The sequence below is a fragment of the Eleginops maclovinus genome, chromosome 7 (genome assembly GCF_036324505.1).
Source record: "Eleginops maclovinus isolate JMC-PN-2008 ecotype Puerto Natales chromosome 7, JC_Emac_rtc_rv5, whole genome shotgun sequence".
In the NCBI taxonomy this organism is placed as follows: Eukaryota; Metazoa; Chordata; class Actinopteri; order Perciformes; family Eleginopidae; genus Eleginops; species Eleginops maclovinus.
The window spans coordinates 9,528,637-9,555,065 of NC_086355.1; the positions used below are offsets into that span (position 1 = coordinate 9,528,637).

General features: G+C 39.8%; 2 protein-coding genes across 7 annotated transcripts; both read left to right on the forward strand.

The window, feature by feature from the left end:
* Positions 1-292: 292 nt before the first annotated feature.
* On the forward strand, positions 293-20,346 carry map3k20a (mitogen-activated protein kinase kinase kinase 20a). 5 transcript variants are annotated; one of them, XM_063887387.1, is made up of 21 exons: positions 354-521; positions 1,083-1,216; positions 1,950-2,139; positions 3,178-3,265; positions 6,830-6,931; positions 7,116-7,181; positions 7,294-7,322; positions 7,975-8,112; positions 9,721-9,807; positions 10,217-10,291; positions 10,380-10,486; positions 12,449-12,584; positions 15,779-15,823; positions 15,907-15,937; positions 16,029-16,168; positions 16,288-16,350; positions 16,435-16,524; positions 18,490-18,606; positions 18,759-18,833; positions 18,952-19,102; positions 19,267-20,346. In XM_063887387.1, the coding sequence occupies exons 3-21, from the start codon at positions 1,981-1,983 to the stop codon at positions 19,986-19,988; spliced, it is 2,421 nt and encodes an 806-aa protein (XP_063743457.1). In that variant the 5' UTR covers positions 354-521; positions 1,083-1,216; positions 1,950-1,980; the 3' UTR covers positions 19,989-20,346. The 5 variants fall into 5 exon arrangements, with proteins under 5 accessions (XP_063743456.1, XP_063743457.1, XP_063743454.1 ...); XM_063887386.1 differs by lacking the exon at positions 1,083-1,216 and having other exon boundaries at positions 293-521; XM_063887385.1 differs by lacking the exon at positions 354-521 and having other exon boundaries at positions 531-1,329.
* Positions 20,347-21,777: 1,431 nt separating this feature from the next.
* Positions 21,778-25,988, forward strand: cdca7a (cell division cycle associated 7a). Of its 2 annotated transcripts, none has more exons than XM_063887076.1 (10): positions 21,778-21,908; positions 22,757-22,891; positions 22,992-23,114; positions 23,198-23,395; positions 23,491-23,568; positions 23,680-23,871; positions 23,979-24,107; positions 24,250-24,399; positions 24,492-24,628; positions 24,720-25,988. In XM_063887076.1, exons 1-10 carry the CDS (start codon positions 21,888-21,890, stop codon positions 24,751-24,753), a joined length of 1,197 nt encoding a protein of 398 aa, XP_063743146.1. In that variant the 5' UTR covers positions 21,778-21,887; the 3' UTR covers positions 24,754-25,988. The 2 variants fall into 2 exon arrangements, with proteins under 2 accessions (XP_063743146.1, XP_063743147.1); XM_063887077.1 differs by having other exon boundaries at positions 22,995-23,114.
* Positions 25,989-26,429: the final 441 nt, after the last annotated feature.

Sequence of the window (26,429 nt, forward strand, 5' to 3'; positions counted from 1 at the left end):
ATATAAATTAACCAAATCTGGGAAGTAAATCTCATGTGTGCAAACAATGCCTTAAGGTACAAGGGGAGGAAAAAGAGGAAAAACAACAAAACCAAATTCCATGGAGAAGATAAGATTTGACACGAATAAAATCTATGCAAGTAATCCCAAAGCATTCAAAGGACCTATAAAGCATTTTAAGGGGGGCTCGAATGGGTCCGCGGACCACACATGGAGCACCTCTGTCCCGGGATAGTGCAGAATAACAACAACATGGTATGAGCTCGGAGTCCTTTCACTTTGTTCCGGTGGGGGGAGCTGTTGTCATCAGCATTGGGACTGTAAGGCATGTATTTTCCAGTCAGTGTTGCCTGCAGCTGGAAGAAGTTGTGCAACAAAGTGAACCACCGCGCAGAGAGTGGACACTTTAGAGAAACGTCACTTGAGATTTCCCGGAACTCCTAACTTTTCACTTTCCTACTGAACGATTGTAAAGTGCACCGACTACGAGCTGCCCTGAATACGCTTCACACTTAATGTCGGTATGTATGTTTACAATGAGTGACGTTATACAGTATTTACATGATAGCTTACATAGTAGCTAAAGGCATGTGAGAATGAACAGTGAGTCCTTTGGTAGATAAGTTCATAATGTACTGTACGCCTAAACGTGAATGTTGTGCAGTTTTACTTTTGCTTTTAGGTTGTTGAGATTGAGACATAAATCAAGGCTCCTGTGAAAGTGAATAATCATAATAATGCTAGTGACAGCTTTAGCACGTATTTTCACTTCTCCTAAATATTGATACAGTAAACTCTTTATGTTTTGAATTTTGTCCAATGTTAGCTGTTCCATTATGTCTTTATAAAAAGTCATGCACAAATTCTCATTAATCTCAGAGCATGAACAATATCTAACTATATACTATAGTAATTGATTACGATTTGAGATTGTCGAATGTGTTTGTGAATAAATATCATCCCGTTGCTGATGTTGTAGGAGAAACAGGCGTTGACAGATACTATCTGCCAGCTTTGTGTGATTTATTTTTCATTTAGTTTTGATTACATTGACTTCCTGTGGTTTGACATATGGCTATCAGGCCTTTATTGTTGCAGTGTTTGCTATTAAGTGAGAACTGGCAGGAAGGAGCACAGGAGTGCTACCATATCCCAGTAACCCTGGCTTCTGGAGTGGACGGACAATACCGTGGGCCAGTCCACTGAGCAGATTGCTGTGAGGCTAAGTATAGCATGCATACAAGTAAATGAGCAGAGAGCAATGGCCCCCCTTTGTGACAATGGAGGCATTTCCCGCTGGGCTGGATAGCAATCCCCATGAAGACCCAGGTAACAGCCCTTTAAAAGCCATAATTGCTCTGCCTGAAATCGGAAACCTATGAACAATACAAGAGCTACAATTTCCTGTAATGATGGAGTTATGTCTCTTACAATATGCTGTTATGCTCTTACGGCCAGACAAAAGGATGTGATGATCAATCTGTGTGGACTCCAGTTTGGAAGCATTATGTTTCTAACCTTGGTTTGCATAAATACTGTGTGTATGGCCTTAGAGAATATGAGGTTTTCTCAGTTATTATCCTGAAACAGTTAGAGACAGTCCATTTGTTTTGATCTCTCTGCTTGTGGCCTTATTTGTACCAAACACAGTAGACCGTGCTGGATAGTGCGTGACTTTGGCCTGCATGATCACAGCATACCCGGCATGCCAACGTCCTTATACAAGCAGAGTCTGGACCCTGAGTTCATTGCTTACTAGTACTGATGATGAAGAGTGTGTAAAGGAGAGGATCAGTCTCATCTCACATGCAGTCACACTCTCGAAGGGGTTGTTCCAGAGTGAAGCCATTCTTTGAAGCGTCTTGCACAGCAGGAGACAGGGGTGAGTTTGTTCTACCATTCAGTGAACCAGACTTCCTTCCTTCCCTGTGCCCCCCTCCCCTCCTTAGAAGCAGAGTTGGTGCTGAGTGTCAGTATTAGATGTTGTCTCCAAGCGCCTCGTTCGTGCAAATCAAGTTCGATGACATCCTCTTCTACGAGAATTGTGGCGGCGGCAGCTTCGGGAGTGTGTACCGATCCAGGTGGATCTCCCAGGCTAAAGAGGTGGCGGTAAAGAAACTGCTAAAGATTGAAAACGAGGTAGGAGTCATAATTGCCTGGGCTTTTCATACATACACATTTTAATTGTCAGTATAGTAATCATTTTAATTGCTACCCCTTTTAGAGGGATGAGGTGACTTCTATACCCATCACTCATGGTCATTATACACCCCCTCTCCACGAGAGAAACAGTATTGCCAAATGAAAGAATGTGTTTGGCCCAATTACAGCAGGGACTGTTCTTGAGATCACTTTGAAAGCTCAGGCTCATTGTCTTACAGACAAAAAAAAGAATTATCTTTGAAATCTTTTCAGGGAAATTGTATTACATGTGTGATAGGCTGTTCAGAAAGTGATTCACGGTTTCTTTTATGAAATTGTAAGAGATCACAGATATCCATTCAACTTCACTCAAGTGTTGGAGAGATGATTGTTCAGTGAAAATAATAGTGTAATCTATTCACATTCAACCAGTTCTTTCATTTAATTACGGTGTTTGGCTACAATTAAATGAATTGGTTTTGTCAGGCTTCTCTTCCATCTAGGAATAGTTTCACAATGATCTTTCTAGGGCAGTATGTTTTATTAAAACATATTTATAGACACTTTTATATTCATGTGATTGTGGCACGGCTCTACAGATGGCATGTCTGTCCGTCGGTCCACTAGACTAATTAAGACTGAAATTATCAGGAAATATTCCATGCACGTCCGTCATATTTTGTACAGACATTTATACAAAGTGGATGAATACATGAGGGATTAACTGACTTTTTCTTCAGCACTATCATGAGGTTAATTCTAGCTACAAAATTGCTAGTTATAAAATGCTAACAGCCTATATCTAAGATGGGAAACATGTTAAAATCACACCTCATTAACATCAGCTTGTTAGCATTGTGATAATAACCATATTAGCATGATAGCATTAGCATGTAGCTGAAATCACGACTTGCACAATGTTACTGTAGGCTATATTTTTTTGGTCACTGACATAATGATGTTTAGACATTAGTATTGTAACCTCAATAATCATGACACAGTTTCAGTTATGTTTCCCACTTGTTTTTTGTTTAGGCTGAAATCCTCAGTGTCCTCAGCCACCGTAACATCATCCAGTTTTATGGCGCGATTGTTGAGGCTCCAAACTATGGAATCGTCACTGGTAAGATTCTATTAAAACTCAAAAACTTTTATATTCACTGTGTCATAAATACAGGTCGTCTCAATAAATGTACAACAGAGCTGCATCATGATAGAAAACACAGAGGCTGACTCTGTTTGCATCAGTTGCAGTTTGCTCACAGCTGAATGCTGCAGAGGTTTCTATGGAAGCAATAGTGAATGCCAGAGAGTCCAGGAAGTGCACACATTCATACATTAGTTGTGGGTCCCTGTTTGTTTTGTTTGTTTAGGATAGAGGCTGAGAAAGCTCACGTAGCAAGGGGCCCTCAATGCCTCTGCACAAACTTTCGTTTTACTACGGACATGTCATTTAAAAGTTATTGTATTTAAACTCTCTCTTGTGCTGTCTCGTGTGATTTGTATTGTAAAAGCATTAATTTCCCTTTTTCTGTTGTATTGACACACCTCCACATTTGAATATCAGACCACCAACTGGATTATGTTGTCGTACTATATTTTTTATTTTGAGCATAGTTTCCTATTTTCCTATTTTGCAGTTTTGATATGCTGTTTGCTTTACTGATGATGCCCTAATCACAGGTTAATGATAATTGACCTCACAGTCAGCATATAGTTTATATAATAAGGGTAACAACCACTAATTACCTTTTCAATGATTATAATTAATCTGTCAATAACTTTACAGAGGCGTATGTCTTTCCAGGTCATACCCTGACGAAGGTGATATTGGCTTAAAAACATAAAGTGAATTAGTGGCCAAATGGTTATCACAATGTCCAGAAGATAAAGAGAAGTTATACAATTTCTAGTTTGTCCATCCAAAAGCAGAAAGGTTTATTTCTTAATTATTTGAATGAGCAAATGCACACGTATGAAAATGATGAATACATTTAAACGCTTTAATGTTTTCTGTCAATCAAGAAATGATTCAATTATTTCAGCACTATATGTATTTGAGATTTAATTTGATGTTGCACAAATTAGGAGAGTTCATTCTCTTTGAAAAACAAAACTCCTGTTAGAAACATAAGAGCTCCACCCGCTGAAAGTCCACCAGGCAGCCCTAACGCAGCAGTGTATTACAGATAGCTTAGCCTACACATAGATAGGAAGCGGTGTTATTGCCTCTTTACATGTTTACTGACTTCACATCAAAGGATGAACTTCTGAGCCTCTTGTGGATGAAGAAAATACCACCCGTTTGCCATTATTCGAGTTTTGTGACATTCATGTATTTTTTTATGAAACCTTGTGAATCCCCACAGGTCATATCATTTTATTGTCTTGTCCACAAATATTCTTCTATTTCCAGGAAAAAGTTGAACACACTGTTAGGGAAAATCGCTTGCAGCCCTCACTCCCATCCTGAGCAGAGAGTATCGCCTCCTTTCATCATGTGGACAATACACACATCCCACAGCGCAGCTTAAACTCATATTCACAGGGGCCATTGTTTTGTTACGTAACATTACATTTACTTAAGTTATATTAAATTCAATAAAACCCTGTGAGAACAAGAACTAGAAGTCATTAAAAAATCGGACTAGCAAATATATTTGTTGATATGGTTCAAATAATACAAACTCTCTTGCTTTTAGTAATGTCTCCGCCTGTTTGACATGGGCTATTTAGAGGGTGTTGTGGTTCTGCTGCTCTTATTGACTGGAATTAAGGAGTGTTATTGGAAAGTTTCAAATGGAAATACTCAAATTTTAAACCCAAGTAAAATACAAATGGCAGTGGAAAATGAATGAAGAATACAAACTCAAAGCAGTATGATGTTTGTTCTCTATTGTTGCATCAAAGAAACTGAAGTATGCAGCTACAGTTACATTTAACACACTATACAACTAGAAGTGGATTTGGAAAGCTATTTGTTTTGCCCCAATCACCATTCATACAGAGTCAAATCCTTATTGAGTGGAAGAAGACTGAAATGGTGCATTAATGATTTATGAAATATCACCTTGTGAAACAGGAAAGTGTGTCACAGTTTTGCAATAGCTTTGTCTCAAAAGTTTCCCATCTGACAATAACACAACTCCATTTCCTGCTTCTGAATATCCTCTTTATCTGATTTAGCTTTTTGGCAAAGAAAAACATGTAACATACCTGCTGTCACTGAACACATGTACAGAGTGTTTGATGTAATTTATTATTCAGTGAGCCAACACAAATTAAACCGATTTTTCTGCTCAAGAAAAAAGTCTAACATGTTTGAGAGCAGAAGATAAAATCTAAAAGTGTCTGAACTTGTACTTAAATGTCAGGCAAAACGTACCTTCTATGTAATAGCAGTTTTCTGAAGTGAAGTTGTGATAACTACAATTGAAAACCTTGATGCACCTCAGTAGCCGCTGTAGTATTTTGCAGCCTGTGAAAGAGAAAGGTCTGTTGGTTGGTGTCTCTATTCATCAAAGCCAAATTTAATTAGCAACTAGACACAGGAACAAATGTTTATGGCCACCCTGAGCATGCCATATCCACATTCATCAGCTCCGTTATAAATGTCCTCTATCTGTTGATAACAGCATCATGCCGGGCAGTTTCCTCTTTCTCAATATATACAACATATTGGAGAAACCTTTGTGACTCTTACCCTGCATGAGTACAAATATATTTGCTATCACTAAGCAGCCTCATAAACATAATGAATCAAGGTAAGTTATTGTTTTGGGGTAAAGACTGTTGGTTGTTCCATACAATCTGATTAAAAGCCCCCATGACATAAGTTTAATTTTCCTTGAAGAGTTAGAGTATACTTAAACAAAGTGCGGTTTACAACAAAGCCTCCTTTTATTTATGGAATGAGTATGAACATATTACTTCACAGAGGTGAAGTAAGGTGAGCCAGTTCCAGACAGCTTTTGATACAATGCAAATTAAAAAAAGCAATCTCCCGACTGATAATAATAAAAACATCGGTGTATTTATGATTGTTAATTATAGTTCTGTCTTGGCGCCACTGCTTGTTTACATTCAGGGTTTTATCATGATTGAGTTATAGTGCACAAACAGGGGTTTCCTGCTGGTTTGGCTGGTATGATAGTGGTTGTTTACCTTTATTCAGGTACTTTACCTCATGGGATCTCTCTGCCAGATAAAAACTGTTTTTAGACGATTGTTCTACTTATTTTTCCTTGTAATCAAAGCTTTATCTTTCCGTCTTAGACAGTGGTGCTAGGGGAATTTTGCAAACAAGTTTGTCAATAACCCTACAAAGTGCACCTTTTGCTCTGTATACAACTTTTAAAAATTAGAAGACTATTGATTTGTGTAGTAGATAGAGTTGATGTCATTTGCGCTGCTGAGGTAGCAGGTCGGTTCATAGTGTTCAGCTTCAGTCAGTGTTAAGTGATCTAATACACAGTGACAGTCGGTGACAGGAGCAATCTGTAAACAAGACCCTGTCAGCTGTCATCCAGGAGTCGTCTGGCAGAAATTCAAATTTCAATTGTTTTCTCATAATGCTCTCACATTCTGCACTCATTTGTACAATGTCACACCTCACGAGAACTGTAAAGTACCTGTAAGATATTTCACCGTAATGTACAAACCTAAACATAATCACGTTTCTCCACAGAGTATGCGAGTGGCGGATCGCTGTATGATTACCTGTCCAGTGTTGAGAGTGAGTGCATGGACATGGGGCAGATCATGACATGGGCTGCAGAGATTGCCAGAGGTACTGTGACACTTCTTTTAATTCCTCGATTATATTAGGAAATAACAGCTCAAAAATAGGGTTTTATCAATCTAAAACATGTATTTTTGCATGATTTGTACTAATTATTAGGAGCAGTTGATCTATGACATTGAGTTTCTGGTGATTGTCGTCTGAAAAACTTCTCTTTATTCTCTTATTTTAGGAATGCACTATTTACATTCAGAGGCCCCCATTAAGGTGATCCACAGAGACCTAAAGTCCAGGAATGGTAATTGATTCATTGTGTCCAAAACATATTCATGTGAATAAACATGAATGCTATATGTAGTTTAATATGAATACATACTTTATTGACTGACAAAACATATGTTCTCTTTCAGTGGTTGTGGCAGCAGACATGGTTCTCAAAGTAAGATTTCATGTTAACTTATGCACTGGAAAGTTTCATGTTAGATACATTGCACAAAAGACAGCTCTAATTAAGTCGTTTTTGGTGGAATATTTCTACTTTTTATCTCAACATTTGAAAAGAATATGAGCATGACATACTGGTCTGTTTTGTACCTACAGTGTGTGGACACCAGAGGGCAGTGACTAACCTAGCATGTTCACGAAACCACTGACAGCAATAATGATGTGCTTTACCATAGGGGCTAAATAAACTCATCACAATATATTGTATCTTTTATATGGAAAAATTAAATTATGGGGAAAATATAAAGTAACTCCACACATATTTTGAAACTTCTATGTGTGTCTGATTTTTTATGGAGCCACATTTTCTGAACTCAATCACTAGCATAGTGTGCCAAAAGAAAGACACAGAAATATCAATTGAGTCCAGGCGCTAATGATGTGATTAGAGTCCACAACGTCCAGCATTTGTAGAATTTACAATCACCATCATCACCACCAGATGCACACTTGCAGATTATGACAGCCTCGCCCCTATGAGTGCATAATAATAACAGTGTTCCATGGACGGTGTTTTAGGCTTGCTATAATAAACATTTTGATTTAGTTGCGATGTTGCAATCTCAATTCTGTTTTTGTCTCTTCAGATCTGTGATTTCGGTGCATCCAAGTTCCTGACCCACACAACACACATGTCCTTAGTGGGCACCTTTCCCTGGATGGCTCCGGAGGTGATCCAGAGTCTGCCTGTGTCCGAGACCTGTGACACTTTCTCCTACGGCGTCGTGAGTGACGAGAGGGGAAAGCAGCATTTTCTATGATACAACTTTTTAATTCTAAAGATCATATTTTTACACATAGTAACCAGACGGCAACAATCTGACTGATGCAAAGTGTTAAGGACAGCTGTTGAAGTTCTCATAGTTATGTGCAGGTTTTTTGTACAGATATTCCTAAGTGTTACGAGATATTAAATTTGAGTTTCAGAGGTTATATCTATCTAGGTAAACCCAGTTGAAGTCTGTTTTTCAACAAGCAGTTTTATTGTAGCACTAGCCCCGTTAGTTGATAAATAAAATACCTTTAGCTTTTTTATTCAGTTCCTGAGAGAAACATTTGATGAAGAATGTTTTGACTCATGATAAGTTTGGACAGTTCTTAAGGTTATTTCTGTTATTTTTTGTTTATACTAGTTGATTTTTGACATTCCCTTTTCAGTGATTCTACAGATAGTGTCTTTAAATTCAGATAAAATGTCTTCATCACAAATCACAAAGTGACATAATTGACAAAAATGTGAGACCGAGTTAAACCATTTTTATTGAGGACAGCTGTTTAAATAATAAAACATGCCTCAGGTCCAAAGCATTTTACTTTTTGTGCCACTCCAAGATGTAGTTACTTTGTACATTTTTGTAAAGCTTTTCGAGATTCTAAAAGAAAAAAATATACAGAGAATAACGATTTTTATTTCTGTCTTTAACACCAACGTAGAAATTGCTCGTCACTCATGCCTTAAAAACTGCTGCCAGTCAACCAGTCCCCCTTATATTTTCAATTCTGCATTCCTTCTCTTGATAACAGACGTTATTTTGACCTTTGCAGAGGTAAAGCCTCTCAGAAACTTATGAAGTCGCCGCCAAACAGTTTTGCAAGAATTTCAGAGTTCAACTTCATGTGCCAAAGAACTGCCGTCCTTATTACGCAAGAGTAAATTACTGATATAAATCTTAATGAATGAACAAACAACGTTTCCTCAGATAAACAGTAGGTAGGATTTTACTTGTCCAAACAGAAACATGTTTATCATTGCAAGAGGTTCTGCTGAAAAATTGCAGATGTACAGCAAGTTTACAGTTCAACACTTTTCTAAGGAGCTTATTTCTATAGTGGAATACATACATGTAATAAGAGGCAGCTGGCAAAAGCAGAAATATGGAGCACATGTACAGTAGAGCCCCTGGGTGTTTGGAAAACGTCTCTCCTTCACCTTTTCATGATCTAAGTCTTTGAAGATGTTCACGCAGGTTGTTATTTCTGACACTGCTGAATACCAACTGAGAAGCACCTGAATTATCAAGGGAGCCAGAAATCATGGCAGCCTTTAATCGTTGTTGAAAATACAAAATTGTTATTTTGGTCTATTTTGTATGTTGCATTTGGCTTCTAACAAAAACGGAAAAGTGTATCTTTGTTTAGATATAAATACACATGCTATACAAATAAAAAATATGTATCTATTTACACTTTTTCCCAGTATGAAAACCAACCCAGTGGGGCAAAACACAACATCATAGACATTGTGTATGTTGACAAAGCATACAAATACTGGTATCTGTATAATTTTATAACTTTTCCTGTTGACTGATCTTGGCTCTTGACTTGTGTGACAGGTGCTTTGGGAAATGCTCACCCGTGAAATACCTTTCAAAGGCCTGGAAGGATTACAAGTGGCCTGGCTCGTTGTGGAGAAAAATGAGGTACTCCAGTGTGTGATTACAGATGTATACCAAATACAGTATTGACCCTTGGAAGTGGGAAATCATTTTTGTCCAGACAAATTAACCTTGCTTCACACTTCAATCAATACTTTGGTTCATCAGTCTGTATAGAGAGAATAACTGCTTTTTACATCATTGTACGTCAATTCTAACTGTTTGTCTGATCATGGTGTCTAAAACTTCGTAATATCTTCTAAGGGAAATATATTCTAACATTTTGGAGAGCTAGATGACAAATTGTTTAATTTGTTTTGTAAATATTAAATTACAGGTAGCAGATTCATTTTTTTCCTTTGCTTTGACTCTCAGCATGAAGGTGAATCATAGCAAATATTCCAAAATGTTTAAATATTCTTTCAACCCTGCATCTGATTTTTTTGTGTTTCAGAGGTTAACCATCCCCAGTGGCTGTCCTTCCAGCTTTGCAGAGCTCATGAAGAACTGCTGGGCAACAGATTCAAAAGTGAGTGATCCGCTGAGAAACATGGCAATTAACAACTCATGTATGTTCCCATCTGAATCATACTGAGCAAATGTTTGTGTTGATTCAGGAAAGGCCAATGTTCAAGCAGATCCTCTCTACTTTGGAGTCCATGTCTAATGACAGCCAACTTCCTCAACAGTGCAACTCTTTCCTTCACAACAAGGCTGAATGGAGGTAATGTGATCAGCCAAGTAAATGTATTTATAACTCTCCTTTTTCACCAATATACTGCCTCAGCCTAAGGAAATGTGCAACTCTAGTGAATGATGTGGAAATGTAGCTTGATGGGGGCCGTGAAATACAAAAAAGGACTTGAGATTGTGCATATAGATCTTTAATAATTACACTGATAACTACATAAAGGCATGAAAACCTCCAAAGAATCATCCATCTGGATATACTTCCTCTCTTTACCCATAAGGCCCTAAAAATAATCACCATCTTTTTCAAGTAGAAGTGTTTAATTGGGTTGTATGAGCAGCTGGAGGTTTGGTGATGTTCAGCACAGCCTGAGTCTCAGCTGTTACTTTATTCTCTGTCTGCCTCTCTGCGGGGCTTGTCTGTGCTCCGAGGTTTTTCCTCAGAAGTTGTGCTGGCGGCATCATGTCCAGGCAGCCATCTGCAGGTGGAGCAGGTTGTAGTGAATCTGGCTGCTGGAAAACAGACACTGAGAATGTATGACACAGAAAGAAGATGTTGTTGTAGCTCAAGAGATTGGATATTATAAGCTTAGTGTGCTGAAAGTGGAAGGGGAGGCTTATAGAGGATCAGAGCAGGAAGTAGCTTCATCAGAACGCGTGAAGAGATCATCTGTTGACCTTAGAGAGGTGCGATCTGTTGGCTTTCTTATTATGTTTCTATTTAGCTGATTTGCATTACACAGCAATTATATTGTATTTAGCTCCGAACAAAAATAAATGCCGGGAATGTCAGTGCATTTTAATACACAAACTTACTGTTAAGCTGCACTTATTGTGGACGTAAACACCTTCACAGTAAAGCTGAGAATCACAATTTAGCTTCACAGTCAGTTGTTCATGTCAGATTCAAAGTCGTAGCACTGACAGACTGCACAGTACATTGTTGGATCAAGGTCAAGTACTTGCTCTGAGTCCTGCATAGTACGATCTATTGATGTATTAATGATCACATTAGTTAATATCATCAAAACTAGAAAGATGCCTCTTGTTTTACTCTGTATCAGACCTGTTTTATAAAAAGAACAGAGCGGAATTTTCCCTGTTGAACTAGTAGGATAAGAAGGTTTTAAAAAAGGTCATCCTTTAGTGTTCATGGGAAATACCAAAACGTTTGTGAGGAAAGTGGGGGGCAGGAGAACAAATGATTGGGGAAGTCGATCAAGAGTGGGATTTGTTTGAAGTGGGAATTGTTTTGAAGTGGGAAGCGTAGGGTGGGGCTAAAGTTGGGCTTTCTTGCCTGAGCTGCATGTGTTTATGAACAGAAAGTGTGAGAACTTAGTTTTAGTTGGGCTGAATCTCAGCATGGCTTTCCACGACCCACTGTGCAGCCCCACCTGCTGGGCGAAACAAACTTCCCCCCAACTTGAAGAAAACACGAGGCATTAACCTGTCCTCGCCATTCAAGGCTTCTGAGAATAATTACCTTTTAAACAACAATCACTGGTGCTGTTTTTATTTAGTTCAAGTATGGGTCACTGCTCACTTAGATTAATGTTTGCATTCTTTACAATAGGTTGTTTACAGAGTAACAAAGGTGATATTTACTATTATGTTATTATCAACAAATGCAAAACGTGTGAAACTCTTGAACTACACTGACTTACCAGTGATTCATTTATTACAAACAACTGCTGTGCAGCCAAACCTTGTTCAATACCACATAACTTGATTTCCAAAGACACCACATATTTAGATTTGAGGGAATGATGCATCCATAAAGAATGTGAAGGCTTTGATTCTATCGATGATACAAAGATTATTTATTGGATTGAAATGTATGCGCCTAAAATCTCAACTGAGGCAACTTGCAAAAACATGTACTTTGCTCTTTCTGGTTTATTGAAATCTGTAAAGAAAGAAATCTGTCCTTTACCCTTGTGTGTTTGAGCTCATATTTGGTGAATTGTTGACATTGTTCTGTTATTGAATACTTCAGGTTTGAGATTGAAGCTACACTTGAGAGACTGAAGAAGCTGGAGAGAGACCTGAGCACCAAAGAGCAGGAGCTGAAGGAGCGGGAGCGCCGTCTAAAGATGTGGGAGCGCAAACTCATCGAACAGTCCAACAGCCCGGTGAGTTCCTCCTTATCTCCTCTTCACCTTCATCCACCTTCACCTTCAGAACAACCGCCATCTGTTAAGTGATCACAGCAGCACGTTAACACTGTCATTCACATGCGTGTTTCAAAACCATTAGGAGGGTCTCACAAAGAAATCAATGATATGAAAACAGAAAGTGTGGAATGAGAAGTAAAGGGAAAAGCACAATATGATTAGTGTTTGTTATTGGCAGTACTTTGTATGGTGCATGGTTGCCCATAAATTACATATGCATAATGACGCACAGAGAATGCTGCATATCACCATAGATTTTGTATTGAATTGTGAGTATTGCAGAACTGCAGTTCATAGCATTGCTGTTTGCCTTTTTTCCCTTGCATTGCATCAGATCCACGCAAAAGACACCACAGCTTGTTCTCTGGTTTACCTTGTTTGCATGTAGTTTGTATTTTTTCTGAACTTCATGTTAATGTTTTGTCAAAATCATATGACTGAATGCTACAGTAGTGCACAGTATAGATTTGTCAAAAATATTTTAATCAAGAACACTGAAATCATTTCCTGTATTTCTTTCTTTTCTATTCTCCCCTTTTCTATTCCTTACCATCAAGTTTTCTTCTTGGGTTGGAGCTAAAATAGTCCACTTTTCTTATTAAGACTTATTTTTCGGGTTTGAAGATGATTACTTACTTCCTTTTCATTTATATTCTCTCTTCTGTCACCTCTGTGTCCCTCCTCTGTCCACCTGTCTCTGCCTCTCAGCTCTTCTTACCTGTGGCAAAAAAGATAAGCACTAAGTCGTTCTATGAGTCAAAGACGGAGGAATCTAACAGTGCACAGATGTCATGTCAGATCACATCCTCCGGTAACGAGGAGGTGAATCTGCACTCCATGATGAAAGGCTTTGAGGACATGTTTTCCTTGGACTTTGGCCGGCCTGTCCTGCACTCTGGCATGCAGGTCAACATGCAGGCCAGGCAGAACTCCTCCGTGTCGAGCAGTGTCAGAGAAGGACACAAAATCAACATGACTCTGGGGATGGGACGCTTCACTTGGTCTGACGACAGTGAATAAAGCTCTCCAACGCTCTGTGTTGCCACAGCTGCATCTGTCAAAAACTGTAATCTCCCTTAATCCATTATTAGTGTTGTGGAAGCACTATTTTCTAATGAATTACTTGTTAAGCCATGATGGATTTCATAATTTCAATAAGCAACGCCAGAAAACATATCTTGGCTTACTATTCCTCCTGCTTTGTTCACGTTGCAGTCAGAAATTGCTCAATGTAGCACAGAAAGATATTATAGAATATATTTGTCCCCCTCCTCCTATGGATATTATTGATGTAATTTACCGTATGCCTAATGTACCAGATGTGTAGTGCCATGCTGTGAAGAAAGAGCCACGTGAGCCAGTTGCTTAGAGAAGGCCAGGCTTTTATGATGAAGTGACATTTTGCTGACATTAAGATTGGCCAATTTGTTCTGGATGTGGTGGAGTGCAGTTGTTGAGACGCAGTCTCTTACCAGGATGAGAAAGTACATGTTTTTTTCCAATAACTGACCCAGGTTCAAAACAGCAGGAGAGGGACTTTGCTGTGAGACTGTCAGCTTCATACTTAATTTGACTTTTTTACTTTTCAAGACAGGCCTAAAAAATAAGGAAGCAATGAGGAAGCAATGTTTCTTCACTAAATTAAAAAATGTTAATAGAAAAATTCTGTTTTATTGACACAATTTAGATACAGCATAACACTATTCGGTCTAACTGAATACAAGCCTCAATTCCTGCCTTTACAGTAGAGATAAATCATATTAGCATTAGTGTTCAGTAAGGTATTAGGCTTCATCTGGGGGAAGGACATGCTTCCTTGAGCATAGCCCATTAAATTGTCCCCTTTGCTTGTTATCATCAGTCAGTCTCATGAGGATGTAATCCTCTGTAAGCCTGTGTTGTTGCTTGTTAGCTTCCTGCCATGAGCTAATATTCCTATTCAAACTGTGTCTGTACTCCTGTGCCATCAAGCTCTATACACACTAGACCAAAAGACATAACAATTAACATAGACTCTTAGCAATATTAACATTTCCCTGTGTGAAATTCAGACACTTCACTAACATTTTGCCTCCACCCTTTAAAATCATATGATCAGCAGATTCCTGATGTGACTTTGTTTGCTGCATCCTTCACTGTTTGTCAATAAATCAGTTTCTTTCAACTCTCTGTCCATATGTTTAATGAGGAGTATATATGTGCATTTTACACCTTTTTGTGAGATATATATATTGCTTCCTGAGCCATTTACGTTGAGCTTTTTCTAGTCATATTAACTGTGTAACACCCTGTTTTCATGGTCTGGTAACCCATCATCCACTTAGTCCACATGGGGGCAGAATTGTGTGAACCAAACCCAACTCAAAGTATTTTTCTTTCCCTGCAGATTGCACACACATATCGTAAACACACAAACTGTGCTTCCCATTTTGAATTTGAGTTAGTTCTTTGAGAAAGAAGCGTGGCAGCACATTTGTGAAATACAATATGCTGCTTGAAAAGTGATGTTAAATCCCTCCAATGAGATTTGGCAGCAGCAGAGTGTTTCTGAATCTGTTTACTTCCGAACCGCAGCACTAGAGGAGGCGGAAAACGCTGCAGGGCTGAGAGGCTTTATGAGGCGGCGGGCTGCACTGAAATGTATGGCAGCGACTGTCTATTGAGACCGGCATTCAGCTCGTAATCTGAGCTGTTATCAGATGTCGTGGGAAGAACACAGTGAATGGGAGATTACTCATTCATTTAGTCGTCTTTCCTTGAATTTTGCATTGCATTATTTCTGTCATTACACACCAGTCTTATGATCACAATGATGAAATCTTTATTTTGGCTGGCAAGTTTCTGCCTGATTACATTTAATGAGCAATAAATGATTTATCATTCAAACAGATCACGTTAGATCAGTCAGATGGACATTTCGGTTTGATATAGACCATTAGAGGCAAATCTTCTTAATCGCACAGCACAATAACCGGAAAAGTAATGGCTTTGCAGACATGGAAAACATGGCTATTTTCCATTTTAATAACATTTACTTAAGTTGTGTGATTCTTACTTTAAAATATGTCTGTGATGAATACACACGTTTCATACTGTCTGTATCCATCAATATTGTGTTGCTGTTATTTCTATTTGTCTTTTGTTTTATGCAGCTGCTGCCCACCCTGGACATATACACATGGACAGAGGAGCATGTGGTCAGTATCATTGTAACTACCTCATAGCTTTATATTTTCATTATGACCATTAAAGCTAATATATATCCGTTGTATTCCTTCAGAATTTCTGGATGCAGCAAATATTTGGCGCAGGTTTGTTCCTTTACTTTTACCTTAATCCAACTTCGGCATCTTCTCACTCTTTACTTGTTTAATCTTTGGCTGTTTCCTTTTTCCACCTCAGGGGAGGATCCATGTGGCATGCAGCTGTATGCCGACCTGTTTAAAGAAAATCACATCACTGGAAAGATGTTGCTGTTGCTCACAGAAAACGACATGCGGGACATGGGGGTCAAGTCCAAAGGTCATGTCATGCACCTTAAGGCAAGGCAGTTTTCCATCAATAACAACTGTGTTATTGATTTTAATTTAAAAACAATTAACCGGATGATTTCTAGGCTCATTGATATTTGGAATTAAAGTGAATCTTTTTTCTTTGGCAGGGTGAAATTGAAAAGCTAACAAATGATTACATGGGATTCGTCCACTTCCCACCTCTTTTCAAGGTAAACAAATGTCGTCTTTATTTTCAGGAAGTGTTGTTTCGGTTTTCTGTGCAATTTGTCATGCCTATCCCCTTTTATTCCCAGGATGAACTGGAAAAGGAAGTGGAGAAGGGTAAAACTGTCAATCTGGAGCTGGTATTTGGATACCACTGGAAACCAGGAACCGGGAAATCTGTATGTTTTTTGTGAATTACTTGTATACACACATGCATGAACACAAGGACTCACACACAAACACTCACATTAAACACAACACCATGTTCTGCAGATGAGAGCATCAGATGTAGTTAAATGTTCTATCTACAGGTTATTCATTATTATCATCTTCAATACGTTTAGTAATATTTGTTCTTTCGTAAATGGTTGTACAGATCATGTTTTTGCCATGATTGAAGCAGCTCCCTTGTACTGAAGCTGTTTGTTGTTGAGGATTCATGATGATGGCTGTTACACTGACCATTGATGGCATCACTAGACATGCATTAAACCTGACGAATAAACATTTCATTCTCAGCCTAGTAGCACATCCACCTCGACTTGCTCGCAGCCCTTTGTTAGGTTCTCAAACTGTGGAGAAAGGGTGGCTCTTCACTTGCTGTTTGAATTTAATCAAAAATAGCCCATTTAGCCAGAAGTCATTTTCTTTTTAAAAGGCAAACGTTATTTAATCTTTCAGCTGTTCATTGTCCCATCATAAATAGTCCTCTTTCAGTGTGTTCGGCAGGGCTGAAACGAGCCTGCTAATTGCCTCCCATTTCTTCTGACATGTGGTGGTTTAGTGGGTAGAAAACACAGCAGGGAGAAGGAAACAGGAGGCTGAGAAAATGAGAGCTAATTATTTTCCCCTGCCTGGTGTCAGGTTCCGTGTCAGCCTTGTTTTTACAAACTGGAAGGTTTTTTGCACTAAATAAAACAAACCCGCACTGCATTTTTTTTCTTCGCCCCTCTTTGCTGGCGATGTCATGGAAGCAGCTGCACTTCTCAAAGACAAAATGAGGGCCTGCGATTGTGCGGCCACCATCTGACAACCACTGAGGGTCCCCTACTAATGAGGATATCACCGTGCAGCCAAGTGAAAGGTGCTGAATTATGTATGAGTTGTCATTAGACGCACTCGGGTCCTAGGCATCATTACCACACATTGTTTCTGCCGGAGTGATTAGACTAGCATGGACCTGGGAGCCCCGGTGCGACCGTCCAGTGCCGACACCAGGCCAGCACGGGGCCACTGGTGTGTTTCTGAGCCAGAGGCTTGCCGAAACTTCGCCTTTGAGTCGTTTCCAGCCCCTGGGGATGATGCAGGAGAGGGCGAAGGCTCCTCAGACGAGTGTGTTAGTGCCACTCCTCTGATGTCTTTCTCTGTGATCACTACACAATAGATTGGCCTGTGCCATGAACCCTTCGTGGTTAAGCGCTGACCTGTGGCTTCGTGACCGGCTTTTGGGGATTGCCAAATTCATTACTGCTTCGTCAGCATTCAGTATGCAGGAGATGAGGGCTGGGGAATTGTTCAGATTTTAAGCCTCTTGTGAGGATTTGATGTGTGCCGCATGCAGCAACTCATGAGGAAAAAACCTTCACCCTTAAATCCTAAAACCGACCAGATTCCTGCTCTGAGAAATGAATTATGGATCCCACCGAGAATAATCACATCAAGAGTTTGACAAGGAATTCACAATGTCTTCATATAATATTTGCTACTTTTGTCATTTGTTTCTATCTCTGTTTATAGCAATAACAATTCAAAATAATTATGAAATACATATTGTATACATATTGTAACTAAGGTAATTTCCCAATTCTGGCCCCTGTGCAATTTATACTACTAAAAAAATGAATGGAATAATTCAGTATTATTTAAATAAGGTTTTTCACGATGCTTTAGATATTACATACACATTTTATTATATTTATTTATATTATGTTATCATTTCTGTCCTCCCCCACAATATGAGGCATTGTGGCCAGTGCCCTGCCAATTCCATTGAACTACCTCTAGGTTGTGCTGTTGGTTTATATACAATAGTATCCAAGTTTTCACACAGAACACCTCAATTATGAACCTTTCCTTAAGATCAGGTGTTGTCTCAGAGTTAGACCAGACATACTTTATCTCCCATATTTTCTTTTTCTTTTAAGGACTGCAAGTGGAAAATGTACATGGAGTTTGATGGGGACGACGTTGCAGTGACCTACATCAAAGACGTCATCTTTAATGCCAACCGGAAGGATGTTGAAACCCTTCGGATGACTAAGGTGTCGTCAGAAACAAACATTAATACTCGTGTTTGACTAAATGCTAAATTGTGTATAGGTTTCTGTTTTAATGGGTTGCATCATATCTAAAGGGGTGTGTATTGTAGTGGCCATAAGCAGATTTTTTATTAACTAATGCCAATGTATTGCAGCCACCTTTTGTGATGGACAAATGGATCGTAGGAGTACAGCAGAACCAGAAAGTGGATTACACAGTCAATTATGAGGTGAGTCATAATGTGAGTCAATAGCCAATTCAAATAAGAGTTTGAGAATGCATCATATGCGGGTGTACACACTTTTTACATTAAATATTCCTTTATTCTCATTCTCTTTTGATGTCAGAATGATGTCATGTCACCAAAGTCGACCAGACACAGTTGTCCAGTGGTGTGGAGTCACAGTGGTGGACAAGACGAGATCAAGACTGTGGAGCTGGTCATACAAACAACACCAGCTAACATCAACTTGACCCTCACGGATAAGTCTAACTCTGGTAACTGTTTTATTTATAGCTCTAAAGACCTGGCAAGGCAACCGATTTCGCTGCTGGACAAATAAACATTGTTGCTCTAGAACTTCCTCATTTCACAGTGTGAGTATACAATTTTAGACACAGAATTGTATTTGTTTTAATCAATGCTTTGCTTTCCTCTTTAGATATTGATCCCACATGGATGCATAATGTAAGGCAGAGGCAGTTGATGACAGAGAAAAACCTGAAAAAGTCTTCTGCTCTGACTGTCTTCGCTGGCTCTGAAGCCCGCACTCTGCCTCAGTTCCTGTCTGTACATGAAAGCCAGGGGTTTTCTTATGCTGCAGCTGTGCGACGCTCTCCGAACCGGGCCCGCGGATATCCTTGGAATGATTCACGCAGCTCTTCGCCAACCACCAGCCTGTCGGCCAAACTCTCCTCGCTCCATCTTGGGTCAAAGGGCAGCAGCCCGTCCAGCACTACGTCAGAGAGTGCCTCAGAGAGAGACCGAGAGCGTCCACTCAGCGCTGGAGTGGTGCATGACCACCGCAGAAACCGCTATTTTGGCAACACATTAGCTGTGGGAGGGGGGCAGGGTAGGGAGCATACATGGACCAATACTAGAGATAACAATATTCATAATAAAACCAGCAAAACCTCACGACAGCCAGGGAGGCCACGGTCCAACAGTTACAGCGTCACACCACAGAACCGCCCCTCCACGATACCAGGTATATCGTCTGTGACAGGAAACCCCAGTGAGGAGAAAGAGGGGGCCAAAGCCAGCGATGGAGGGTGGATCAAAGTGGAGCGACAGAAAAGATTACCACGTCAGGAGAATAAACAAGTCAGAGGTCGACCGAGAAGGGGGGGCAGGGGAGGGCGCAGTGCTGGGGGGAGAACCTAATGTGTGGCACACATGAACTGACAGCTTCTTAACATAAAAAGGTTTTACATATAAATGATGTCTGCTTACATACTCACTGCTTGTTATAAGAGAATCCCACTGATGCCTATGATGTATATATGTATAAACATACAGTTTTATTTTTCAGAAACTGGTGCCTGTCAGGTTGATATTAATGATTAATTATTATTTTTAAATTGACAATTCACTTCATTTCCCACCTTTCATTAAATAACAGATCGAGCCCAGTGTTGTTGATGCATATTTTTATTTTTTATTTATCAGCCCAGGTTATCTGATGTAATGAATGAACTGTTTTAACACACCCATGATAAATGTTAATTTCTTTAAATCCATACACTCTGAGTTGCTCCTGTTTTGTGTCTCTTTTTGATTTCGGTGCAGAAATAAAACATGATCTATATTTAAAGATAAGGCCACGCCCTTACTGATCCCAAGTGAGAAACTTGTATGTTGCATTAGCACAGAAGATAGAGAATCGGAGGATGAAACCCTCTTTATTAGTCACATACATGCACACAGCAGAGCACACACAGTGAAATTGGTCCTCTGCATTTAACCCATCCTAGTACTAGGAGCAATGGGCAGCTAATGTGCAGCGCCCGGGGAGCAATGGGGAGGGGGGATTGGAGGTGTCCGGTGCCTTGCTCAAGGGCACCACAGCAGGGCATAGGAGGTGAACTGGGACCTCTCCAAGTAGCAGTCCACTTTCCATATTTTTTCAAGTCTGTTCGGGGACTTGAACCGGCGTTGAACCCTACGATTCCCAGTCCAAGCCCCTACTTACTGAGCCACTGCTGGACAACCAAAGAACCAAACTAAGTGCATATAGAGAACACAATAAAAAAAAGAATAGAAGTTAAAATAAAGTATACATGAGCAAACAAATCACAGGGCAAACCTGATAGTGGTGGTATATGATAAGTGTTGGAGCAAAGTCAGCGAGGTATTGTGTTTATGAACATAAACCAGACAAGAAAATAAAATGCATAATTATCCTAAATGCTTTTCAGTCTTAGTGTGAAAACAAACAAACTCAAGTATATAGTGTACTCAAACCTTATAACATATTAACATATATTAGGGCTACAGTAAGGTAAAAGTGCATTACAGAGCCAAAAGGGCCAAGTCTGTTGCCCCACCCCAGCCTTGTTTTATGTTCATGCTTCAATCATACCCACTTCCTGCTCTCTATGTTCCCTGTTTTTGCCAACTGTCATTTTCGTTGTCAGTTTTACGCTTTGCATTATATTGTTATTCCTCTTTATTCAGTTGATTACACTGAATTCCCATATCTTCCTTTTTACTTTGCCCATTATTCAACATTACTTTATCAACTGTAACCCACATAAAGTTGAACTAAAGGATTCATCTTATTAAGTCTGGAGAAAGAGTCATATTCAATGTACTGTCTGCTCAAACTTGGAGTGACTGCTAAACATTCAGATCTTTAAACATGTGACCTCTTTTAAAAGTTGAATAATAGAGTTGGACAGCCCTTACTTTTTACCCGCGTTGCATGCAAATTCACAAATAAAAAAACTCGCGCCACTGCAAAGTACATGGAAGGCACACATCAATCAGTCCCTTAATGTGCCATAAATTAATACGTTTGATTTGTAATAAAATATAAAAAACGTTTCACATCTCAAATATTACACTATTGATGGATATGGCACTCAGTCTTTTACAAAAAGGTTACTATTTTGTTAACTATCTGACTACATTTTATACATCTTCAAGGACTTTCCAGAGGCGCGGGAACTGAGCAGTGTGTGGTTGGCTGCAGCTGCACGTCCTGCATTGTTCACTGCAGAGCTGTTGCTGCACGCTGACTTTCTCGCCCTGTTTGTCGGCTAAGATTTAAAAAAAGGAACAATGCCATCCACCCGCTCACAGGTAAGAAAAGCAGCCTTAAATCGTGTTAACTTACTCTATTATTAGTTGTAATGTGTTTATTTATCTTCTTGATAATAACACATCTTAGTATAACCACTTGAACACTTACCATTTAAATTCAACGTTTCCTCCGACGGTTACCGCTACCAACTTTGATTCAACGTTTCAAGACGTAACACATGCACAAAGTGAGTGGTTAAACATATGCAGTTAGGCAATATAAGCTTAGAATGGTAAAAGAGTGTAACACTGTCCTCCCTTTGTAACTTAAGGTAACGTTTTTAAGTTGAGACGGTTGACTTCACTTGTTGACTTGTGAGTTGACTGCCATGCACCCGTTGTATTGAGATATCCCTTCAGCCAGTTGCATGGCTCACAAAGTTAGACTTGCAACAGGGGTCACATAAACTATTAGAAAGTGAGTTTAGAAATACTAGTCGATCATTGAATAGCTAATCCGCGAATTACAGCTTTTTTTAACATTAGTATTTGCTGGTTTTCATAGATTTTGACAAAGTGTGGGAGACCAATATTTTAAAGAATGGAGACTAATAGATACTTGTAGCCCTACCGTCGACCATTTTAGGACTAGCACTCAAGATCACTTAAAGACTCAACTCAATGATGATTGAAGGTTGTTGACTATATTTGCAACAACCTGATTTAAGTGCAGAATTCAGAGATATCTTCTTTAATAAATAAGTTTTATTAGCTGAAAGAGTAACGTTATATCAAGATAAACCTTTGTGTGCATCTATTTGGAGCTGGTTATTGACTGTTCAGAATCAGAAATACTTTATTTATCCCAAACTGGGAAATGTTCTAAACGTACCTGTTATCTTTTGCAGAAACTGGCCGCCCAGCCTCCATCCACCAGGATGAGTTTGAGGAGCTTCCGCAGCGTCCCTCTGGTCCCCATGGAGTCTTCTTCTTCCGATGACAGCTGTGATAGCTTTGGCTCGGATGGAGGCTTTGCAAACACGGTAATTAAAAACAAATCTCAAAAGTCTTCCTATTAAATGGTAGTGAATGTGTGCTGTCTTTGCAACAGCATTTGAAACTAAAGATTGTGTCTGTATTTAGAAGAACATCTTAAGATCCACAAGGAGGAGTGCAGAGAAGCCAAAGGTGTTTGAGGCTTCTTCAGAGGAGGATACGTGCAGTGGGTTTATGGAGAGCATGATCAACAACCAGATGAAAGCCATGGTAGGTTCATAGCAGGGGAAAATTGCAAACTTCATCCAACAGCACAGACGTTTTCTCTAATCACTAATTGTATGTTCTTATAGAAAGTAGAATCTCCGAGACGTGGCCGCAAGTCCACCATCCTTAAGGTTGCCATGACATTCCCCTCTAAGAAGACGGGCAAGAAGAGGCCTGCATCTGAACCACTCGCTCAAACCAAAGTACACAACTCCGAATCTGAGGAGGAAGAGGAGAACTTCATGAGCAAGAGAGCCAGTAATATTAAGGAGAACAAAGAAATGGTACAACTTGCTTTTATTTATATCCCATTACGTACAGCCTTTCAGCCTCCATTGTTTTTGTGTTTTATTTACTGTTGTTCATCCTTTTTTATTAGCTGGCAAAGCTCATGGCAGAGCTGAATAAAGTACCTGGACTCTTCCCAAGGCGCATGGCCATGTCTGCTTCCACTACGGTAATTTACGCTTTTTGATAAATATTCAAATCTCGCCATACACTTCTCACTGGAGCACTCTCTGCTTTTTATGGTGGTTTGTATTAATTAGTTTATTTTGACCATCTTTAGCCTCGTAAGGCACCTCGTCGATCAATGGGGACTCCAGGAGCTTGTCGGAGAAACCCAGAGCGTTCGTCCCGACCCCACACACGGTCCCGTACACTGGTGGACGGACCCCCCAGCCCAACTCCAGAGGAAGAGCCAGAGGACAAGTTCAGCCTTGTTCGCAAAAGCCGCTTCTTTGAGGAATGCGATGAGCCGGTAAGTCACACCCCAACAAACAGTCACTGCTCTCGTTACCTTTTGACTTTACATACATTTCTCCTAAAATGGAGTACATGAATTAATACATTTCTGTTAATTTGTAGCCCCGCCGTCGCTCCTTCAATGGCTCCAAGGCCATCCAACATGTAGTGCGGCCTGTTGACGAGATCACAGAGGCAGAGCTGCAGGGAATCTGCAACAACGTGCGGGAGAAAGTCTATGACAGTTGCACCGTAAGTCCCACATTCACTGTAATGCTCAGCAGATTTGAACTGCCGTATGTGCACAGGAGGATTACGCCATGTCAAAAATGTTACTCAAAACATTTATGTGGTCCAAACTCGTATAACTTTGAGTTCTTTCTCTTTTATTTAGGGGACAACTTGCCACCAGTGCCGCCAGAAAACCACCGACACCAAAACCAACTGTCGTAATCCAGATTGTGTGGGGGTGAGGGGTCAGTTCTGCGGCCCGTGTCTCCGTAACCGCTACGGAGAGGAGGTTCAAGACGCTCTTCTGAATCCGGTGAGTACCATTTTAAAATATCCATGGTTGTAATCACATTTGGTCATGTGTGCGTTGGGAAAGTCTGACTGTCTTCTCAATGTCGCTGGTAGGAGTGGGAGTGCCCCCCATGCAGAGGGATCTGTAACTGCAGCTTCTGTCGGGCCCGAGACGGTCGCTGTGCTACGGGAGTGTTGGTGTACCTGGCTAAATATCATGGCTTTGATAATGTGCACGCCTATCTGAAGAGGTAACTAGAGCTCTGGAGAAATGTTAAAGTGTCCTTTTTAGATTTAAATGTATTCCTTTCCCACACTGAGCTTCTGTTTTCTTTACTCCAGCTTGAGAAAGGAAATGGAAGACAGCAGCAACTGAGGTGATTTGCTGATCGTCGACCAGACCGACCTGTTCTGACCGGTTTTATCCACGCACCGTCCAAATATTGTTCAGGGTGTTTCAAGCGTTACAACCCAATGCTTATTGTTCCTGTTGTTTCACATTTTGAGCATTGACTGACATCTGGAGGAATCACTTTTGAGGAGTTCTTTCCAGCCTAAATCTTGTTTTTGTTATCTTTCCTCATATTTTCCTGCCTGTTCTAAAGAGCTGAGCCTTTTTACGTTAAGAATGGTTGATTGTAAACTAAGGTGGACCAAAACAAGAACGTTTCTCAAACATTCCTGTCTGATCTTAAATGTTAAGATTGGTGATTATATTTTCCTATAAATCCTTATTTTATAGCTGAATCATCAAAGTTGCTCCAAATAAAACAATCCTGTTTAGTTGTACTTGTATCTTACATTGTTCTAAATGTACATATTTGACACAGCCCATTTTAACACGAATTTGATCTTTGTGCCTTTTTTTCTAGTAACAAATTTATGCTTGTGTTTTTACAAGTTTTTTTGTAGCCTTTTGTAAATCTGCACATGTAAAAACAACATATGAATGTTTAGTTTGTATGTGCTGTAGAAGTGACCCATTCATTTTGCTTCTGAGGTTGCTGCAGGTGGAAAGGGCACTGGCTCTGGGGTCCACTGCCTCTCACTTCTAAACCGAAAGGAACTGTGATATACTACAGCGCCTGGTTAAATATCCTTCATTAGATAACTGTCACTAATGGTGTGGAAACAATTAGCACCCTCTAATGGGAATCTCATACCTGTAAATCATTTTCTCCTGTTAAAGCACATTCTCGCTCTGCTTCAGTCTCTTTGGCTCATTTCCTGCCTTACACTGTTAAGTAGGACTGGTTGAAGGTGCCACTGAAGAGGCAATAGAGTTATGGCACGCATTTCCTGTTCAGAAGTGCGATACTCTAAGCGAAACGACATGAAATTAACCTTTGCGTTGCCTTGAAATGTACTTCATTTGACCTGCACCAGGACACTGATTATACGATACTGTTTAAAAAAATAATCAGTTTGAGATTCCTTCTTCAGTGTAATGGCAGGTGGAGGTTGTTTCGCTGCTGCCTGTGTTTATCAGGCACTTCTCCGCTAATGGGAAGAGTGATGCTGAACTGTCGATGGGAATATCTGTTATGGTGATCTTGCTTTGTGCTCATTGGGTAACTGTAAATGTTCATTAAAGCTTTAATCCCTGCTGAATTATGTTATCAGTTTTCTTTGACTTGACCATCACTCTATCCAGAACAGTGGCAGCTGTAATTACTGTTATTGAAACATGGAGGAGGAATCCTGAATGCTGCTGATGATTGAAGATGTTAGGGAGCATGAAGGCTGGAGGTTTATTAACATTTCATCCATTGTCCCAGCTACAGGCAGTGTTTATAGAAAGTTTGCAATCCTGAAGCGGCTAACCCGATGAACATAACCTGGCTGAAATGTTGTACCTGCTGTCACTAAACTGCACAAGCTTTAATGAATTGAAAACATCACGTTAAAGGTGCTACAAAATCTAAATAGAATCAAAATGTTGACTAGTAGATCGTTTAAGGTGTAAGGAAAGCAATGTATATACACTGCCCTCTGCTTTTACATTTAATGTCAATTCAGAAAATGATCCACCAAAAACATTGATGGGTTTTG